Source organism: Pagrus major, chromosome 24 (genome assembly GCF_040436345.1).
Source record: "Pagrus major chromosome 24, Pma_NU_1.0".
NCBI classification, from domain to species: Eukaryota; Metazoa; Chordata; class Actinopteri; order Spariformes; family Sparidae; genus Pagrus; species Pagrus major.
Window position 1 is genome coordinate 14616173 of NC_133238.1, and position 17362 is coordinate 14633534.

At 44.3% G+C, this 17362-nt stretch overlaps 1 protein-coding gene across 1 annotated transcript; it reads right to left on the minus strand.

The window, feature by feature from the left end:
- Positions 1-6210: 6210 nt before the first annotated feature.
- Positions 6211-17028, minus strand: LOC141020464 (NLR family CARD domain-containing protein 3-like). Its single transcript, XM_073495552.1, has 7 exons — positions 17025-17028; positions 15098-16892; positions 13431-13604; positions 13007-13180; positions 12031-12204; positions 7128-7174; positions 6211-7001 (listed from the first exon to the last, which is right to left on the minus strand). The coding sequence occupies exons 1-7, from the start codon at positions 17026-17028 to the stop codon at positions 6418-6420; spliced, it is 2952 nt and encodes a 983-aa protein (XP_073351653.1). The 3' UTR covers positions 6211-6417.
- Between the last annotated feature and the right edge of the window lie 334 nt (positions 17029-17362).

Genomic DNA, 17362 nt, shown 5'->3' on the forward strand with positions numbered 1-17362 from the left:
TTCAGGTGTATCCAGTCATTTTTCACACTGAATGGCAAAACAGATTTATGCTAATGTGACGTTTCCAGCAGCATTTGTTGCGCAGCCTTTTAACCATTAACAGAGAATCTGATGAGGTTGAACACATAAACTTTGTGTTGATACTCATAAAATTAAATCACATTTTACATTTTTCATAAGGTATTTTTCATTTGGTGTTACTGACTTTGCATGAAAATGTTTGGATGGAAACAAAGTTATTGTGGAGACCGAAACAGTGTGATGAGCGTCCCACAGTAATGGCAGTGCCATCAATGATCCATCTCAACACGTTTTAAGTGACAGTAACTACATTTCCATTATGATGATGGTCTGTAATAAATAAACAAGTTGTTAAAGGAGCTTTATACAAAATCAATTCACTGCTAGTTGTCTAAGTTCTGCCCTGAAATCAAGCCAAGATCAATATTCTGTTTAAAAAGTGTTTTATTTTATTTGCAATATTTGCAGAGTTGTTGGCTCCACAAGCAGCTTTGGCACCGACTCCTGGATCTCAAGCTGGTCCCTGTAATGGACGACTGTGCCCCCCTGTGGACAGTCAGCCTGGACCAGGACCAGAACCAGAATCTGTTCTTCACCTGAAACCTGTTGATTCACCATCGCTCCCATCTGAGCCCCCCCCATCCTCCCTCTCCTCTCAGCCTCCCCCATCCTCCCTCTCCTCTCAGCCTCCTCAATCCCACAGAAATGCTACTCTACACCTAGCTAACACTGTCTCTACTCTGCACCTAGCTAACACTGTCTCTACTCTGCACCTAGCTAACAGTGCATCTGCTCTACACCTAGCTAACAGAAATGCTACTCTACACCTAGCTAACAGAGCGTCTGCTCTACACCTAGCTAACAGAGCGTCTGCTCTGCACCTAGCTAACAGTGTCTCTACAAAACACCTAGCTAATAGTGTCTCTACAAAACACCTAGCTAATAGTGCCTCTACTCTACACCTAGCTAACAGAAATGCTACTCTACACCTAGCTAACAGTGCCTCAACTCTGCACCTAGCTAACAATGCATCTGCTCTACACCCAGCTAACAGAAATGCTACTCTACACCTAGCTAACAGAGCATCTGCTCTACACCTAGCTAACACTGTCTCTACTCTGCACCTAGCTAACAGTGCCTCTGTTCTACACCTAGCTAACACTGTCTCTACTCTGCACCTAGCTAACAGAAATGCTACTCTACACCTAGCTAACACTGTCTCTACTCTACACCTAGCTAACAGTACCTCTACTAAACACCTAGCTAACAGTGCCTATACTAAACACCTAGCTAACAGTGCATCTGCTCTACACCTAGCTAACAGTGTCTCTACTAAACACCTAGCTAACAGTGCATCTGCTCTACACCTAGCTAAGAGAAATGCTACTCTACACCTAGCTAACTGTGCCTCTGATCTACACCTAGCTAACAGTGCCTCTGTTCTACACCTAGCTAACAGTGTCTCTACTAAACACCTAGCTAACAGTGCTTCTACTCTGCATCTAGCTAACAGTGCATCTGCTCTACACCTAGCTAACAGAAATGCTACTCTACACCTAGCTAACAGAGCGTCTGCTCTACACCTAGCTAACAGTGCCTCTGCTCTGCACCTAGCTAACAGTGCCTCTGTTCTACACCTAGCTAACAGTGTCTTTACAAAACACCTAGCTAATAGTGCCTCTACTCTGCACCTAGCTAACAGTGCATCTGCTCTACACCTAGCTAACAGAAATGCTACTCTACACCTAGCTAACTGTGCCTCTACTCTACACCTAGCTAACAGAAATGCTACTCTACACCTAGCTAACAGTGCCTCAACTCTGCACCTAGCTAACAGTGCATCTGCTCTACACCTAGCTAACAGAAATGCTACTCTACACCTAGCTAAGAGAGCGTCTGCTCTACAACTAGCTAACATTGCCTCTGCTCTGCACCTAGCTAACAGTGCCTCTGTTCTACACCTAGCTAACAGTGTCTCTGCTCTACACCTAGCTAACAGTGCCTCTACTCTGCACCTAGCTAACAGTGCATCTGCTCTACACCTAGCTAACAGAAATGCTACTCTACACCTAGCTAACTGTGCCTCTGATCTACACCTAGCGAACAGTGCCTCTGTTCTACACCTAGCTGACAGTGTCTCTACTAAACACCTAGCTAACAGTGCATCTGCTCTACACCTAGCTAACAGTGCCTCTGCTCTGCACTTAGCACCTAGCTAACAGTGCCTCTGTTCTACACCTAGCTAACAGTGCCTCTGCTCTACACCTAGCTAACAGTGTCTCTACTAAACACCTAGCTAATAGTGCCTCTACTCTGCACCTAGCTAAGAGAAATGCTACTCTACACCTAGCTAACAGTGCCTCTGATCTACACCTAGCTAACAGTGTCTCTACTAAACACCTAGCTAACAGTGCCTCTGCTCTGCACCTAGCTAACAGTGCCTCTGTTCTACACCTAGCTAACAGTGTCTCTACAAAACACCTAGCTAATAGTGCCTCTACTCTGCACCTAGCTAACAGTGCATCTGCTCTACACCTAGCTAACAGAAATGCTACTCTACACCTAGCTAACAGAAATGCTACTCTACACCTAGCTAACTGTGCCTCTGATCTACACCTAGCTAACAGTGTCTCTACTAAACACCTAGCTAACAGTGCCTCTGCTCTGCACCTAGCTAACAGTGCCTCTGCTCTACACCTAGCTAACAGTGCATCTGCTCTACACCTAGCTAACAGAAATGCTACTCTACACCTAGCTAACAGAGCGTCTGCTCTACACCTAGCTAACATTGCCTCTGCTCTGCACCTAGCTAACAGTGCCTCTGCTCTATACCTAGCAAACAGTGCCTCTACTCCTCTGCACCTAGCTAACAGTACCTCTACTAAACACCTAGCTAACAGTGTCGCTACTAAACACCTAGCTAACAGAAATGCTACTCTACACCTAGCTAACTGTGCCTCTGATCTACACCTAGCTAACAGTGCCTCTGTTCTACACCTAGCTAACAGTGCCTCTGTTCTACACCTAGCTAACAGTGTCTCTACAAAACACCTAGCTAATAGTGCCTCTACTCTGCACCTAGCTAACAGTGCTTCTACTCTGCATCTAGCTAACAGTGCATCTGCTCTACACCTAGCTAACAGAAATGCTACTCTACACCTAGCTAACTGTGCCTCTGTTCTACACCTAGCTAACAGTGTCTCTACAAAACACCTAGCTAATAGTGCCTCTACTCTGCACCTAGCTAAGAGAAATGCTACTCTACACCTAGCTAACAGTGCCTCTGATCTACACCTAGCTAACAGTGTCTCTACTAAACACCTAGCTAACAGTGCCTCTGCTCTGCACCTAGCTAACATTGCCTCTGCTCTGCACCTAGCTAACAGTGCCTCTGCTCTACACCTAGCTAACAGTGCATCTGCTCTACACCTAGCTAACAGAAATGCTACTCTACACCTAGCTAACAGAGCGTCTGCTCTACACCTAGCTAACATTGCCTCTGCTCTGCACCTAGCTAACAGTGCCTCTGCTCTATACCTAGCAAACAGTGCCTCTACTCCTCTGCACCTAGCTAACAGTGCATCTGCTCTACACCTAGCTAACACTGTCTCTACTCTGCACCTAGCTAACAGAAATGCTACTCTACACCTAGCTAACAGTACCTCTACTAAACACCTAGCTAACAGTGTCGCTACTAAACACCTAGCTAACAGTGTCGCTACTAAACACCTAGCTAACAGAAATGCTACTCTACACCTAGGTAACTGTGCCTCTGTTCTACACCTAGCTAACAGTGTCTCTACAAAACACCTAGCTAATAGTGCCTCTACTCTGCACCTAGCTAAGAGAAATGCTACTCTACACCTAGCTAACAGTGCCTCTGATCTACACCTAGCTAACAGTGTCTCTACTAAACACCTAGCTAACAGTGCCTCTGCTCTGCACCTAGCTAACAGTGCCTCTGTTCTACACCTAGCTAACAGTGTCTCTACAAAACACCTAGCTAATAGTGCCTCTACTCTGCACCTAGCTAACAGTGCATCTGCTCTACACCTAGCTAACAGAAATGCTACTCTACACCTAGCTAACAGAAATGCTACTCTACACCTAGCTAACTGTGCCTCTGATCTACACCTAGCTAACAGTGCCTCTGTTCTACACCTAGCTAACATTGCCTCTGCTCTGCACCTAGCTAACAGTGCCTCTGCTCTACACCTAGCTAACAGTGCATCTGCTCTACACCTAGCTAACAGAAATGCTACTCTACACCTAGCTAACAGAAATGCTACTCTACACCTAGCTAACTGTGCCTCTGATCTACACCTAGCTAACAGTGTCTCTACTAAACACCTAGCTAACAGTGCCTCTGCTCTGCACCTAGCTAACAGTGCCTCTGCTCTACACCTAGCTAACAGTGCATCTGCTCTACACCTAGCTAACAGAAATGCTACTCTACACCTAGCTAACAGAGCGTCTGCTCTACACCTAGCTAACATTGCCTCTACTCTGCACCTAGCTAACAGTGCTTCTACTCTGCATCTAGCTAACAGTGCATCTGCTCTACACCTAGCTAACAGAAATGCTACTCTACACCTAGCTAACTGTGCCTCTGTTCTACACCTAGCTAACAGTGTCTCTACAAAACACCTAGCTAATAGTGCCTCTACTCTGCACCTAGCTAAGAGAAATGCTACTCTACACCTAGCTAACAGTGCCTCTGATCTACACCTAGCTAACAGTGTCTCTACTAAACACCTAGCTAACAGTGCCTCTGCTCTGCACCTAGCTAACAGTGCCTCTGTTCTACACCTAGCTAACAGTGTCTCTACAAAACACCTAGCTAATAGTGCCTCTACTCTGCACCTAGCTAACAGTGCATCTGCTCTACACCTAGCTAACAGAAATGCTACTCTACACCTAGCTAACTGTGCCTCTGATCTACACCTAGCTAACAGTGCCTCTGTTCTACACCTAGCTAACAGTGCCTCTGCTCTACACCTAGCTAACAGTGCATCTGCTCTACACCTAGCTAACAGAAATGCTACTCTACACCTAGCTAACAGAGCGTCTGCTCTACACCTAGCTAACATTGCCTCTGCTCTGCACCTAGCTAACAGTGCCTCTGCTCTATACCTAGCAAACAGTGCCTCTACTCCTCTGCACCTAGCTAACAGTGCATCTGCTCTACACCTAGCTAACACTGTCTCTACTCTGCACCTAGCTCACAGAAATGCTACTCTACACCTAGCTAACACTGTCTCTACTCTACACCTAGCTAACAGTACCTCTACTAAACACCTAGCTAACAGTGTCGCTACTAAACACCTAGCTAACAGAAATGCTACTCTACACCTAGCTAACAGTGTCTCTACAAAACACCTAGCTAATAGTGCCTCTACTCTGCACCTAGCTAACAGTGCTTCTACTCTGCATCTAGCTAACAGTGCATCTGCTCTACACCTAGCTAACAGAAATGCTACTCTACACCTAGCTAACAGTGCCTCTGCTATACACCTAGCTAACAGTGCCTCTGCTCTACACCTAGCTAACAGTGCCTCTGCTCTACACCTAGCTAACAGAGCCTCTGCTCTACACCTAGCTAACAGAGCCTCTGCTCTACACCTAGCTAACAGTGCCTCTATTCTGCACCTAGCTAACAGCGCCTCTGCTCTACACCTAGCTAACAGAAATGCTACTCTACACCTAGCTAACAGTGTCTCTGCTCTACACCTAGCTAACAGTGCCTCTGATCTACACCTAGCTAACAGAAATGCTACTCTACACCTAGCTAACAGTGTCTCTACTTTATACATAGTGTAGGTGGTTATCTTTTGTTCCTTTCAGCCCCTTTTTGTTTGTTCCTGGGTTTCTTTTGGGAATAATTTGAACGATGTAATAAAAGCTGTGAGTGAACTATGAACCTTGTGTCTGGTGTCCTTCATATGTTGCCTCCTCCAGCCCCTTCTGAGCCTCAGCTCTGACTTTTATGAACGGAGGCCGTAACACTCGCACAGAAACATTATGAAAGCAGCTAATTCAACATCCTGCTGCACGACTGCTGACTCAGACCAGAAGGAGACGCACGTTACGCCTGTTTTAAAGTCTTTACAGCGGCTGCCTGTTAAAGTCCTTCTGTGAGTCACCAGCTTCATGCTGACGACTGTCAAATACAACAAGTGCAGAACAAAGTGAAGTGATGTCTCAGTTTTAATGTGCAGAACAGAATCATTGATGACGAGGAAACCATCAATCTTTACAATCAGTTTGAATCATTTTGTACAAAGTTCACTGATGAATTTATTACAAGAAGCTGAAAGATTGATGTGACTGTGATCCTGTACAGACTCAACTGTTCAGCACTGACAATGTTTCTGTGACAGGAGGAGACTCTGCAGACTAAACACCACACAGACACACTGAGGAGGAACCAGAACTGTACATGAACCCAAATCCAGGATAAAGAGGTTCAGTGAATGTGGTGCTGAAGGTGTGGAGGTGGATCAGTGAGTCAGAGGAGACTCTGTAGAAGGACAGAGTGCCAGCAGGACAGTCCACATACACTGCTACTCTACCAGAGGAGGAGGAGGAGGAGGAGGAGGAGGAGGAGGAGGAGGACGAGGAGGAGGAGGAGGAGGAGGAGATGTGTGTTTGTCTGTCATTGTGACAGACATAGTAACGACCATCATTAGAGCACCCCAGACTCCAGGACTGATCATTACATCCAAACACACAGTCATTAATGTCTCCTCTCCTTCTGATTCTTCTGTAACTCACTGATATAGAAACATCTCCTCTCCACTCGACCTCCCAGTAACAGCGACCAGTCAGACCAGTTCTACACAGCAGCTGACGACACTCAAACCTCTCTGGATGATCAGGATATGACTGATGCTCCTCCACACGTGTCATCTTCCTGTTGTTGTCAGACAGTTTGATGTCTCTGCTGACTGTGTTTGTGTCGACTGTGAGCTCACAGGAATCTGATGGAGAGAAAAAGACACAACACAGCTGCAGTTATTAATGTATCATCAGTGTGGTGATGACATCACAGATGTGACTGAGTGATGTCACAGTGTGAAGCTGAATCAAAGTAAAAACACACTCACACTTCCTCAGACCTGGTGTCAACCATCGGACTCCAGCAGGCTCCACCCTGAAAGGAGGAGGGGGGTCAGAGCAGCACATCCTCTTTCAGCATGCAAACATGGACATGACATGACTCATACACAGAAACACAACATGTCCATCAGGCTGCTTCTCCCTGTTTCCCTGAACCTCTTCACCTCTGCCACTCTCCTCACACACTGAGAGTGAGCCACAGGATGTTGGTGTGTGTGAAAGAGGACGACAACATGTGAGGACACACACAAACCTCTGTTTGGATTTATGACTTCATCTTTATGTTATTGGATGTTGCTGCTGTTTCCTGTGGGCTACCTGACGCTTGCTGTCTGATCCAATGTCAGCTTGTGCTTATGTTTGTATATTACAGGACTTTTGGATTTGGATGTCAGAACTTTTGAGGTCAGATTCCTGTTTGAAGCTTCCAGGGCTTTTCTGAATCTCAGCTGCACAGTCTGCTTTTTGTTCTCGCTGTGTTTCTGCTGCTTTGTTTCACTGTGCAAAGAAACAAATACAGTTTATACGTAATAAATCATCAGGAAACGTTGGACGTTGGTTCCCGACCTCTGCCACAAAACCAAGAGACAGAGACTCCCAGACTGTTTCCCTCCAGAAGCTCACAAGTGTCACTGAAGCTGTTTGTGGTAGAAACAGCATCATTTCATGTGTTCATGTTCATGTTCCTATAGTTTGGTGCTGGATTGATATCTGATGGATGTTACAGCAGTAATAGTTACTGTGAGGAGAACTTCATGTCATGTTTGATGCCATTAAAAGCACAACAAATGACAGAACATGTCTCTTAGTGTGAAATCTGCTGTGGTAAACATGATGTGTCCAGATGTGACAGAGGAACATCTGACTATGAAGCCAGGAATCTGTCTTTCTGTCTGTCTGTCTGTGGTCCACATGTCTCCAGAACCGTTCATCCAGTCTACTTTATACTTGGCAGGTTTGTTGCTGAGGACTCACAGAAGTGCAGCGTTGACTTTGAATTCAATGTTAGAAGTTTTTAGGGCCGCGACAACTGACCCATTAAATCCATTATAAAAACAGCTGCCGACCAGTTTCACGGTGGATTAGTTGGTTGACGTTACGATGCAGGCGCTGTGGCACGGAGCGAGCTGCTTCACTTCATAGTCAAAGACGGTCGAGCCGAAGACACGTCAGGAAAACACAGTCAGTGCAGCAGTTCTGGTCTCCTGCGGTGGGGAGCAGTAAGCCAGCCAATGGCGCCTCGCGTAGCTCAGGTGATGAAACAGGAAGCTACTCGGAGTCGCACCGTCTCCTTTCTGAATGGGCTCCGTTAGCATTTGCAATATAGCGGAGGCCACGGAGGCAACGGGAACTACAAACGTTACAGAAGAGAAAAGTGTACGAGCCAAGTCATCAAAAGTGGCAGCACTTTATATTAAAGTGTTCAAAGAAAACAGCTACAAGATGTGCAGAGCTGCTCTCACATGGCCCGGTAGCACCACATCACTGAGCAGCTGAAGAGAAAGCAGGTCGGAGCCACTACGGGTGAAGGAGACTCGGCACGGGAACTTAGTAAACCTTTCAAAACCAGAACCTGTCTACACTGATCCGTAGTGTCTGTCCCTTTAGCCACTGATTGTTCAGTGTTTTAATGAGCAGCAGTGTTTGTTTGTTGGACAGGCTGACTGACAAAAGTTTGGACACAATGAACTTTTGGAGCTGATGAACTTCATCCATTAGTAAACCTGTTGTTCCTGCAAACACAAGATTAGGGCCCGGCTACATCACAGCTTTCAATTTAAAAAGCAGCGTTTAAGACAGAAACACCTTCCACCTGTGCTCTCAGGTTTGTGATGGATCAGTGTCGCCCCCCCTCAGAGACACTGGAGGACATAAGAGGAGTTTTTACAATATTTCATGTCATAGTAAGAGATCGTCTGAAGTCAAGTCTTTATTTCTGCACAATAGAAACTTGAGCATATCTGTTCTGTTCAAATATATATTACATGTCCTTTTTATTCTCAGTGCACGGCTGAGGCTGCATTCACAATGTCCAGTTATTGTTTTATTTCATTTTCTAAATTCAAAACTGTCTTTATTGGCACCATGTAACACAAACATGTGGCCAAAGCAAGCGCACAAACATTGAGAAGATAAAGAAGAAGAACATTCTGGTGTAAAGACGAGTACAGTAGATCAAAACACAACAGAGACAGAACTATAACCAAAGCTGACAATAACAGCACAACACTAAATAATAAGTGTCGTCACATATAACATGAACAACTCTCAGCTGACTGTCACTCACTGTCCCTCAGTTTGTGGCAGCAGAACATAGACTGCTGCTGGATCACAGCTCTTTGGGTTCTCCCCTAGTAGGACTGTTCATGTTTCTTCATCTACTGTCAACTGGCACTTTAGAAAACAAACTATATTTTACTTTTGCATTCTTCATGTAACAAACATTTTATAGGTGTGAATCTTCACCGGCCTCACGATTCGATTACGATTCAGCTGTCGACGATTCTCGACGCATCTCAGTGTTCGTCATCCTCGATGATCTGTATCACTGCACACGGCTGCTTTTCATCATTTAAAACCCCCTTTTATTCTGAAAGTCCTTCCAATCATCAGACTACAGCAGGCTACAAAATAAAAGCTGCATCTTTTCAGTAATCAAACAAAACATGTCTCCATCTGCAGCGTCTTTCACGTGTGTCTACAATAATATAGTTTTCACATGGCAGCTTTAAGATGAAACATCTACTGACTCTGCTGCACACACCTCTCTCAGAGTTGGACAGCAGAGTTGACAGCACCTCCTCAGATCTCGGCTGATCAGCCGGGCTGCTGTAACAGTTATTATTTATGGCTGCAGACGTTAGCTTCAGCTGAAAATGGCCGACGTGATTAGTGATTGTTGTGAGGCAGAAGTCTCGTCCAGTTCCTGCTTCACAGCAAGTTCATAAAATCTGACATGTGTCCCGAGATGTCCGTTTAAAAAACACTCTTTTTAATCCCTCTCAGATGATCTCTGCCTCCCTCCAACATCCCTCCTACATCAGGAACGTTAGTCAGAAATCCTCCCACAGTTCAAAACATGGGAGCAACGTCACAACGTAACTTTATTGTTCAGCTGAGGCCGAACAATCAACAATCAACATGAGCTGCAGACTCTGGATTCTGCTCTGTCTCTGCATCGTGATGCATCTTATAATGGAGACATTTCCACACCTCTAATACATTTATGTTGCTTTTACACTTTGAAGTTGTTTGAAAGTGAACTGAACAAGACTAAAGAGGAAAATGTGACAGCAATGTTTTATTTTTTAATAAAAATATAAATAAATCAGCTTTTGTCTTTTTAAGTGATTAATGTGTTATGAAAATAGTTGTTAGTTGCAGCCCTATGATTAGTGACAACAAACACTACTCTGTGTTGTGTTGGTAGGAGTGAGTCTCTCCGGTATGTGACAGAGCTACGAGCACGTTGCTGCAGTCACAGTAAAGTGCACGCTGTTATTACTGTAGTCGGCCATAAAGTGTGTGGATGGACTCAGTTAGTAACTGAAACCATGTGTGTTGTTTGCTGCCACACAAGAGAAATTAAAACTCCATTCATGCAACGTTGTCACGCCATCTTCCTGCATTTAACACTTCCTATAAATCCTTCACAATAAAGGTCCTGCATTATGTCGTTATTTGAAAGCTTTTATTGTGAAGCAGCAAAATCAGGAAACATTGGATTTCCACCAGCAGAACCTGAACACGACTCCAGAACAGCTGAAAGTGAAGCTGAGTCAGCAGCTACGAGCCAGGCTGAAGTACATTACAACAGCATTAAACCAGAGGTCCACCAGCTACTGTAGAGAGCTGCAGCTCTGCACAGGTCACATATCATGTTAATCAATGGAGCAGATGATTGATCACTGAATGTTTTCTTTTCTTTTGTCATTTGATTTTGCTGACGGTGCAAAACACTGAAGCTTTCCTGCCCCTGCAGGCTGTTATAATGAGAACTACCCAAAACAGCCCAAACTCAGCTGGAGCAGCAGTTTCCTCATGACAGGAGCCAAGACGGCACCACTGACCCATCTTAAATTAACCTATGCACTGCTGTTGTTCTGGTGATGTGACGGGAATGTTCCACCTCGTGTCATCTAACGTTGTTATTGGACTGTTTTATATCTTCTGTTCACTTTAAACTGATGCCACAGACAGTTGTTACAGTCTGTAAATGGTTTCACACTGAGGCACAGATACACGTGTCAGTGATGATCTAGAATGCAGTTACTCCAGTGTTGATAAAGATCCATGTCAGAACCATTTTAAGTTCAAAGTCAAGCACTTTGGCAGAAACACTGATTCTCCAGTTCAGGGAAAGAGTTTCTATGACATTCAGTGATTAAATTCATTTATGTGTCACAGAAATCTTTTGAATTTGAGGTTCAGTATTTTCTGATCAGACATCTGACACAGAGGGTCTATTGTTATTATTAATATCATAACACAGCAGTGACGTGGTGGAAATTAGATTTAATGTTAATGTTTTGATGACCCTCTGCAATCAGTGTGGAGTGTGAAGTAGTTTGGATGATGGTTCATCAAGCAGCAAAACCAGAGGCCAACAAATCAAACAGGCACATTTTGAACAGGCACTAAACTAGTCTGAAAAAAGAGGTCTAACTTTAGTGTTTGTGCGAAGACTCTCCTGGTCGCTGATCTTTATCTCTTCTTCTCATCTTCCTCTCTGCACTTGTAACTCTTGGCTTCGTGCCGTGCTGCCTTTTCTCCTGAACTGAACAACTGGAGGTGGAGTAAACGAAGCAGACCTCCCGACACTGAACCATCTACAGTCGAGATACAGAGTCTCACACTGACTGTCTGTGGCTGCAGCAGGACTCTTCATACCTGAGAGTGTCCAGTCTCCAGCCTGGATCCTCCAGTCGAGCAGACAGCAGCTTCACTCCTGAGTCTCCTGGATGATTGTAGCTCAGGTCCAGCTCTCTCAGATGGGCGGGGTTGGAGTCCAGAGCTGAGGCCAGCGAAGTACAGCCTTCCTCTGTGATCAGACAGCCTGACAGCCTGCAGACACACAAAACAACACACATCACAGATCAGCTGAGGGTCCTGATGATTCAGTGCACATCTGTGTTTAAGGGTTTAACGTTTATTATATTCATCATCTTAGTTTTCACTAATTTACTATTCAGCACTAAACACAGAGTATAACTGAAGCTGATGGAAATGCCATTAGTTTTGCAAATATTTGGTCATGAACCAACATATTGTACAGATTAAAATGATGACCTGATGATGGAGGATCACCAAAGTAATTACAGTTCATCCTGAGGGGAGCATGAATGTCAAAAACCTCATGGCACCCACATTTTAATTATATATAAATAGATTAGTGGTGTCATTGGTTTTATATTGTTACTTTGATGAGTGAAGGATCTGTTAAGTTGTCAGACTGTGAACACTATCAGAACATCACACTCCTGTCCACACAGGTCGTCTTGCCTGTGTTTTGGCTGTGTTACTACCTCTGTTGGAGGATCAGAGGTGGAATGAAACTGTCCCCCCATTCCACCTTTGTAACTTTCACACCTACAGCGAGGCAGAATATCGGCACAAGATTCTTGAAAAGGCGGGAATCTTGTGTAATTGTATCTTGCCGATACAACCCAGATGGCCACTAAGTCAGGTTCTTCTTGAGGTTTCTGCCTGTTAAATGGCATTTTTTTTCTCAACACTGTTTCAAGTGCTTGTTCATAGGGGAAATGTTGGGTCTCTTAAATAAACTGAATAATAGTAAGAGTATGATCAAGACCTGCTCCAATTGTAAAGTTACATGAAATAATGAAATAATGTAATGAATCCTGACCTGAGAGTTTCCATGACACAGTGTGAACTCTTCAGTTCAGCAGAAAGTAGCTTCACTCCTGAATCCTGCAGGTCGTTGTTACTCAGGTCCAACTCTCTCAGACTAGAGGACTGGGAGCTGAGAACTGAGGACAGAGCTTCACAGCTTCTCTCTGAGAGGTGACAGACACTCAATCTGGAACGTGAACAGTAAAAAGACATTTACAGTATTTATAATATCATTGTAGCACATGTGAACTTCCTTTCTGTTTTACTCTAATATGTCGGAGATATGAAAAATCAACAAGACTAAATCTGGACTAAACAGACATGAAACAAGAAAAAGTGGCTTGTTTCAAAACATACGAGTTCTGACGAGAGAGAGAAGTGAATTCAAACGTTAAAGAAATAACAAATAATTTGAGACAAACTATAAACTATCTGACCTGAGAGTTTCAAGTCTACATTGTGGACTCTCCAGTCCAACAGACAGCTCCTTCACTCCTGAATCCTGCAGGTTGTTGTTACTCAGGTCCAGCTCTCTCAGACTAGAGGACTGGGAGCTGAGAACTGAGGACAGAGCTGCACAGCTTCTCTTTGAGAGGTCACAGCTACTTAGTCTGGAGAGAAAAAAAAGAAGATAGATAACATGGTAAATGTTGAGTTTTGGTGATACAGTATCAGGTTTTCCCCAACTTTTCTTCTGGGGACGCATTAAAAAAGAGAAAAGTATTTATCTATTTATTTAAAGGAAAAAGGTATTTATTGGCCTTTTCATGGCTTTATATTAGGAGGATTATTTATATAGGACAGCTCACAGATATGACAGGAAATGGGGGTGAGAGAGGGGGGATGACACGCAGCAAAGGATCAGAGGTCGAACTTGAAACCTGGGCCGCTGCAGTGAGGACAAAGCCTCTGTACATGGGACACATGCTCTACCAACTGAGCTGCAGGAGCACCGCAGGGGGTCCCACATTTTAAAAATGATAACACTGCGACCCAATTCACAATAGGTCTAATAAACTTGAAAAGAGCAGATCTGTGCATAAATTAACACTCCAAACTATTTATCCACATCCACTTATATTGTGCTGAATACACCAGCCATTTCAAAGAGATACTTCATTAAATAACTACTGTGTTCACCAAAAACATATATGTTACAAATACATTATGAATGAGATCATCTCAATGCAGTTATCAAAGAGAGACAGAGTGGTCAGGTTTCCTGAAGCTATGAGTTGTAATGTCACATAAACTATGCTGGAATGTGGTTCAATGCTTCTTAGTGTTTAAATATTTTGGCACATGATCACTGTAAGTCCTACAAGCAAGTGGGTGTTGTGCTGTGAATCAGTGAAATGATGAACTCAGTCAGGATGTGTGTCTAAGTGCGACGCTGTCCATCGCACTGAAATGGAGCAGAGATGGACTGATAGACAGACAGATGGAACATGTCACTTCATAGGGTTTCTTGGCCTGCTGCTTTCTGTGGTTGTAAATAAAATATTGGGCCTAAAGTCCATTTCTCCCCACCATTGTAGCAGTCCACAGGAAGGACCCACCAGAGTAGGACGGTCTCTGTGCTCGAGACCTCCTGATTTACAAATCAAGCACTGGATACCAACAGCTGCCCCCATGTGGCTCAAAGGTGTACTGCAGATACAGATCTTAAATTAAAGACTATGAACGAAAGTCTGCAAATATATTTGGCAACTCAAATAAAATCCTCTCTGGGAATGACTGGTATATATAATCTCTTGCTCCAGTGCTGTTCAGTTCTAAACATGTTGTCAGCGTGACAATAAATCAAAATTCAATCAAGAATGAAGAGACATCCAGTTATCAAAGTCATATGATGTCAAACATAAATGAGGTTCTCCCTCCTCATTGTTCGTGCTGCGCAGGAGCTGAATTAATGAAAGGTACATTGAAAGAAAACAAGTTTGATAGCAAAAAAATCTACCAGAAATATATATATAAATGATTTCACAACAAACAGTAACATGAACTTCTGGATAAAGAATGATGAGCAGAAGAAGAAAATTACTTCTATTTGGGTCAATAACAGCACATTTACTGCATTCTGAAAAAACTTCTCCACACTTACAGAGCTTTGTTGGAGGCTTTGACCACTGGCAGCAGCCTCAGAAGAGCCTCCTCTGAAGCAGAGTATTTCTTCAGGTCAAACACGTCCAGATCTTTTTCTGATGACAGTAAGATGAAGACCAGAGCTGACCACTGAGCAGGAGACAGTTTATCTGTGGAGAGACTATCTGAACTCAGGTACTGTTGGATCTCCTTCACTAGAGAACGATCATTCAGTTCATTCAGACAGTGGAACAGATTGATGCTTCTCTCTGCAGGCAGAGTCTCTTCAAACTTCTTCTTGATGTAACCGACTGTTTCCTGATTGGTCTGTGAGCTACTTCCTGTCTGTGTCTGCAGACCTCGGAGGAGAGTCTGATTGGTCTGCAGTGAAAGACCCAGGAGGAAGCGGAGGAACAAGTCCAGGTGTCCATTTGGACTCTTTAAGGCCTCGTCCACAGCTCTCTGGTAGAAACGTGTTGATTTGCCTCCGAACATTTCCGACCACCAGGATGCTGGTTGCTCTTCTTCTGACATCAGATTGACACCAGAGTTGATGAACGTCAGATGGACATGAAGAGCAGCCAGAAACTCCTGAACACTCAGATGGACGAAGCAGAACACCTTGTCCTGGTACAGTCCACTCTCCTCTTTAAAGATCTGTGTGAACACTCCTGAGTACACTGAGGCTGCTGTGATATCGATGTCACACTCTGTCAGGTCTGATTCATAGAAGATCAGGTTGCCGCTCTGCAGCTGCTCAAAAGCCAGTTTTCCCAGAGACTCAATCATCTCCCTGCTCTCTGGAGTCCAGTGTGAATCTCTCTCAGCTCCTCCATCATACTTGACGTTCTTCACTTTGGACTGAACCACCAGGAAGTGGATGTACATCTCAGTCAGGGTCTTGGGCAGCTCTCCTCCCTCTCTGGTCTTCAACACATCCTCCAGAACTGTAGCAGTGATCCAGCAGAAGACTGGGATGTGGCACATGATGTGGAGGCTTCGTGATGTCTTCATGTGGGAGATGATTCTGCTGGCCTGCTCCTCATCTCTGAATCTCTTCCTGAAGTACTCCTCCTTCTGTGGGTCATTGAACCCTCTGACCTCTGTTACCATGTCAACACACTCAGGAGGGATCTGATTGGCTGCCGCAGGTCGTGTGGTTATCCAGAGGCGAGCAGAGGGAAGCAGATTTCCCCTGATGAGGTTTGTCAGCAGCACATCCACTGAGGTGGACTCTGTAACATCAGTCAGGATCTCAGTGTTGTGGAAGTCCAGAGGAAGTCGACACTCATCCAGACCGTCAAAGATGAACACAACCTGGAACTCTTCAAAGCTGCAGATTTCTTTGGTTTCAGTGAAGAAGTGATGAACAAGCTCCACCAAGCTGAACTTTTTCTCTTTCAGCACATTCAGCTCTCTGAAAGTGAATGGAAATGTGAACTGTATGTCCTGGTTGGCTTTGTCTTCAGCCCAGTCCAGAGTGAACTTCTGTGTTAAGACTGTTTTCCCGATGCCAGCCACTCCCTTTGTCATCACTCTTCTGATTGGTTCGTCTCTTCCAGGTGAGGCTTTAAAGATGTCTTCTTGTCTGACTGTTGTTTCTGGTCTGTCTGGTTTCCTGGATGCTGCTTCAATCTGTCTGACCTCATGTTCATCATTGACCTCTGCAGTCCCTCCCTCTGTGATGTAGAGCTCTGTGTAGATCTGATTCAGAAGGGTTGGGTTTCCTGCTTTAGCGATCCCCTCAAACACACACTGGAACTTCTCCTTCAGGTTAGATTTAAGTTTACGCTGACAAACTGCAGAATTACTTCCTGAATAAACACACAACAAACAAGTTCATTAAGTTACTTATGAAGAAAATATGACAATTTCCTTCCCCTACAGTTGCACATATAAACACGTTTTCCTCCTTCTGTTGAGACATTATAAATTGACTCATTGACCCATCATGTTAAATCTTTAGAGAAATCCTCTTACTGCTCTGCAGACAGTCAGCCAGCTCCTCCTGCTTCATTCTCCTCAGGAAGTGAAGTGTGATCTTCAGAAATGCCTCTCTGCTGCTCCTCCTCTGCTCTTCATCCTTACCATCCAACACCTCCTCATCCTCCCTCTGACTCTCTAAGTATTCTGAGCGATCTGAAGTCAGAACCTTTTGGACCTTCTTCAGCTCGTTCTTCACAAAAGTCACAATGTTCTCCTCCAGCAGCTGGAACAGAATATTATGTGAATGAGAACATTTAACATCATGGAGCCAAACATCAGATCCATGTTGGACAGATTC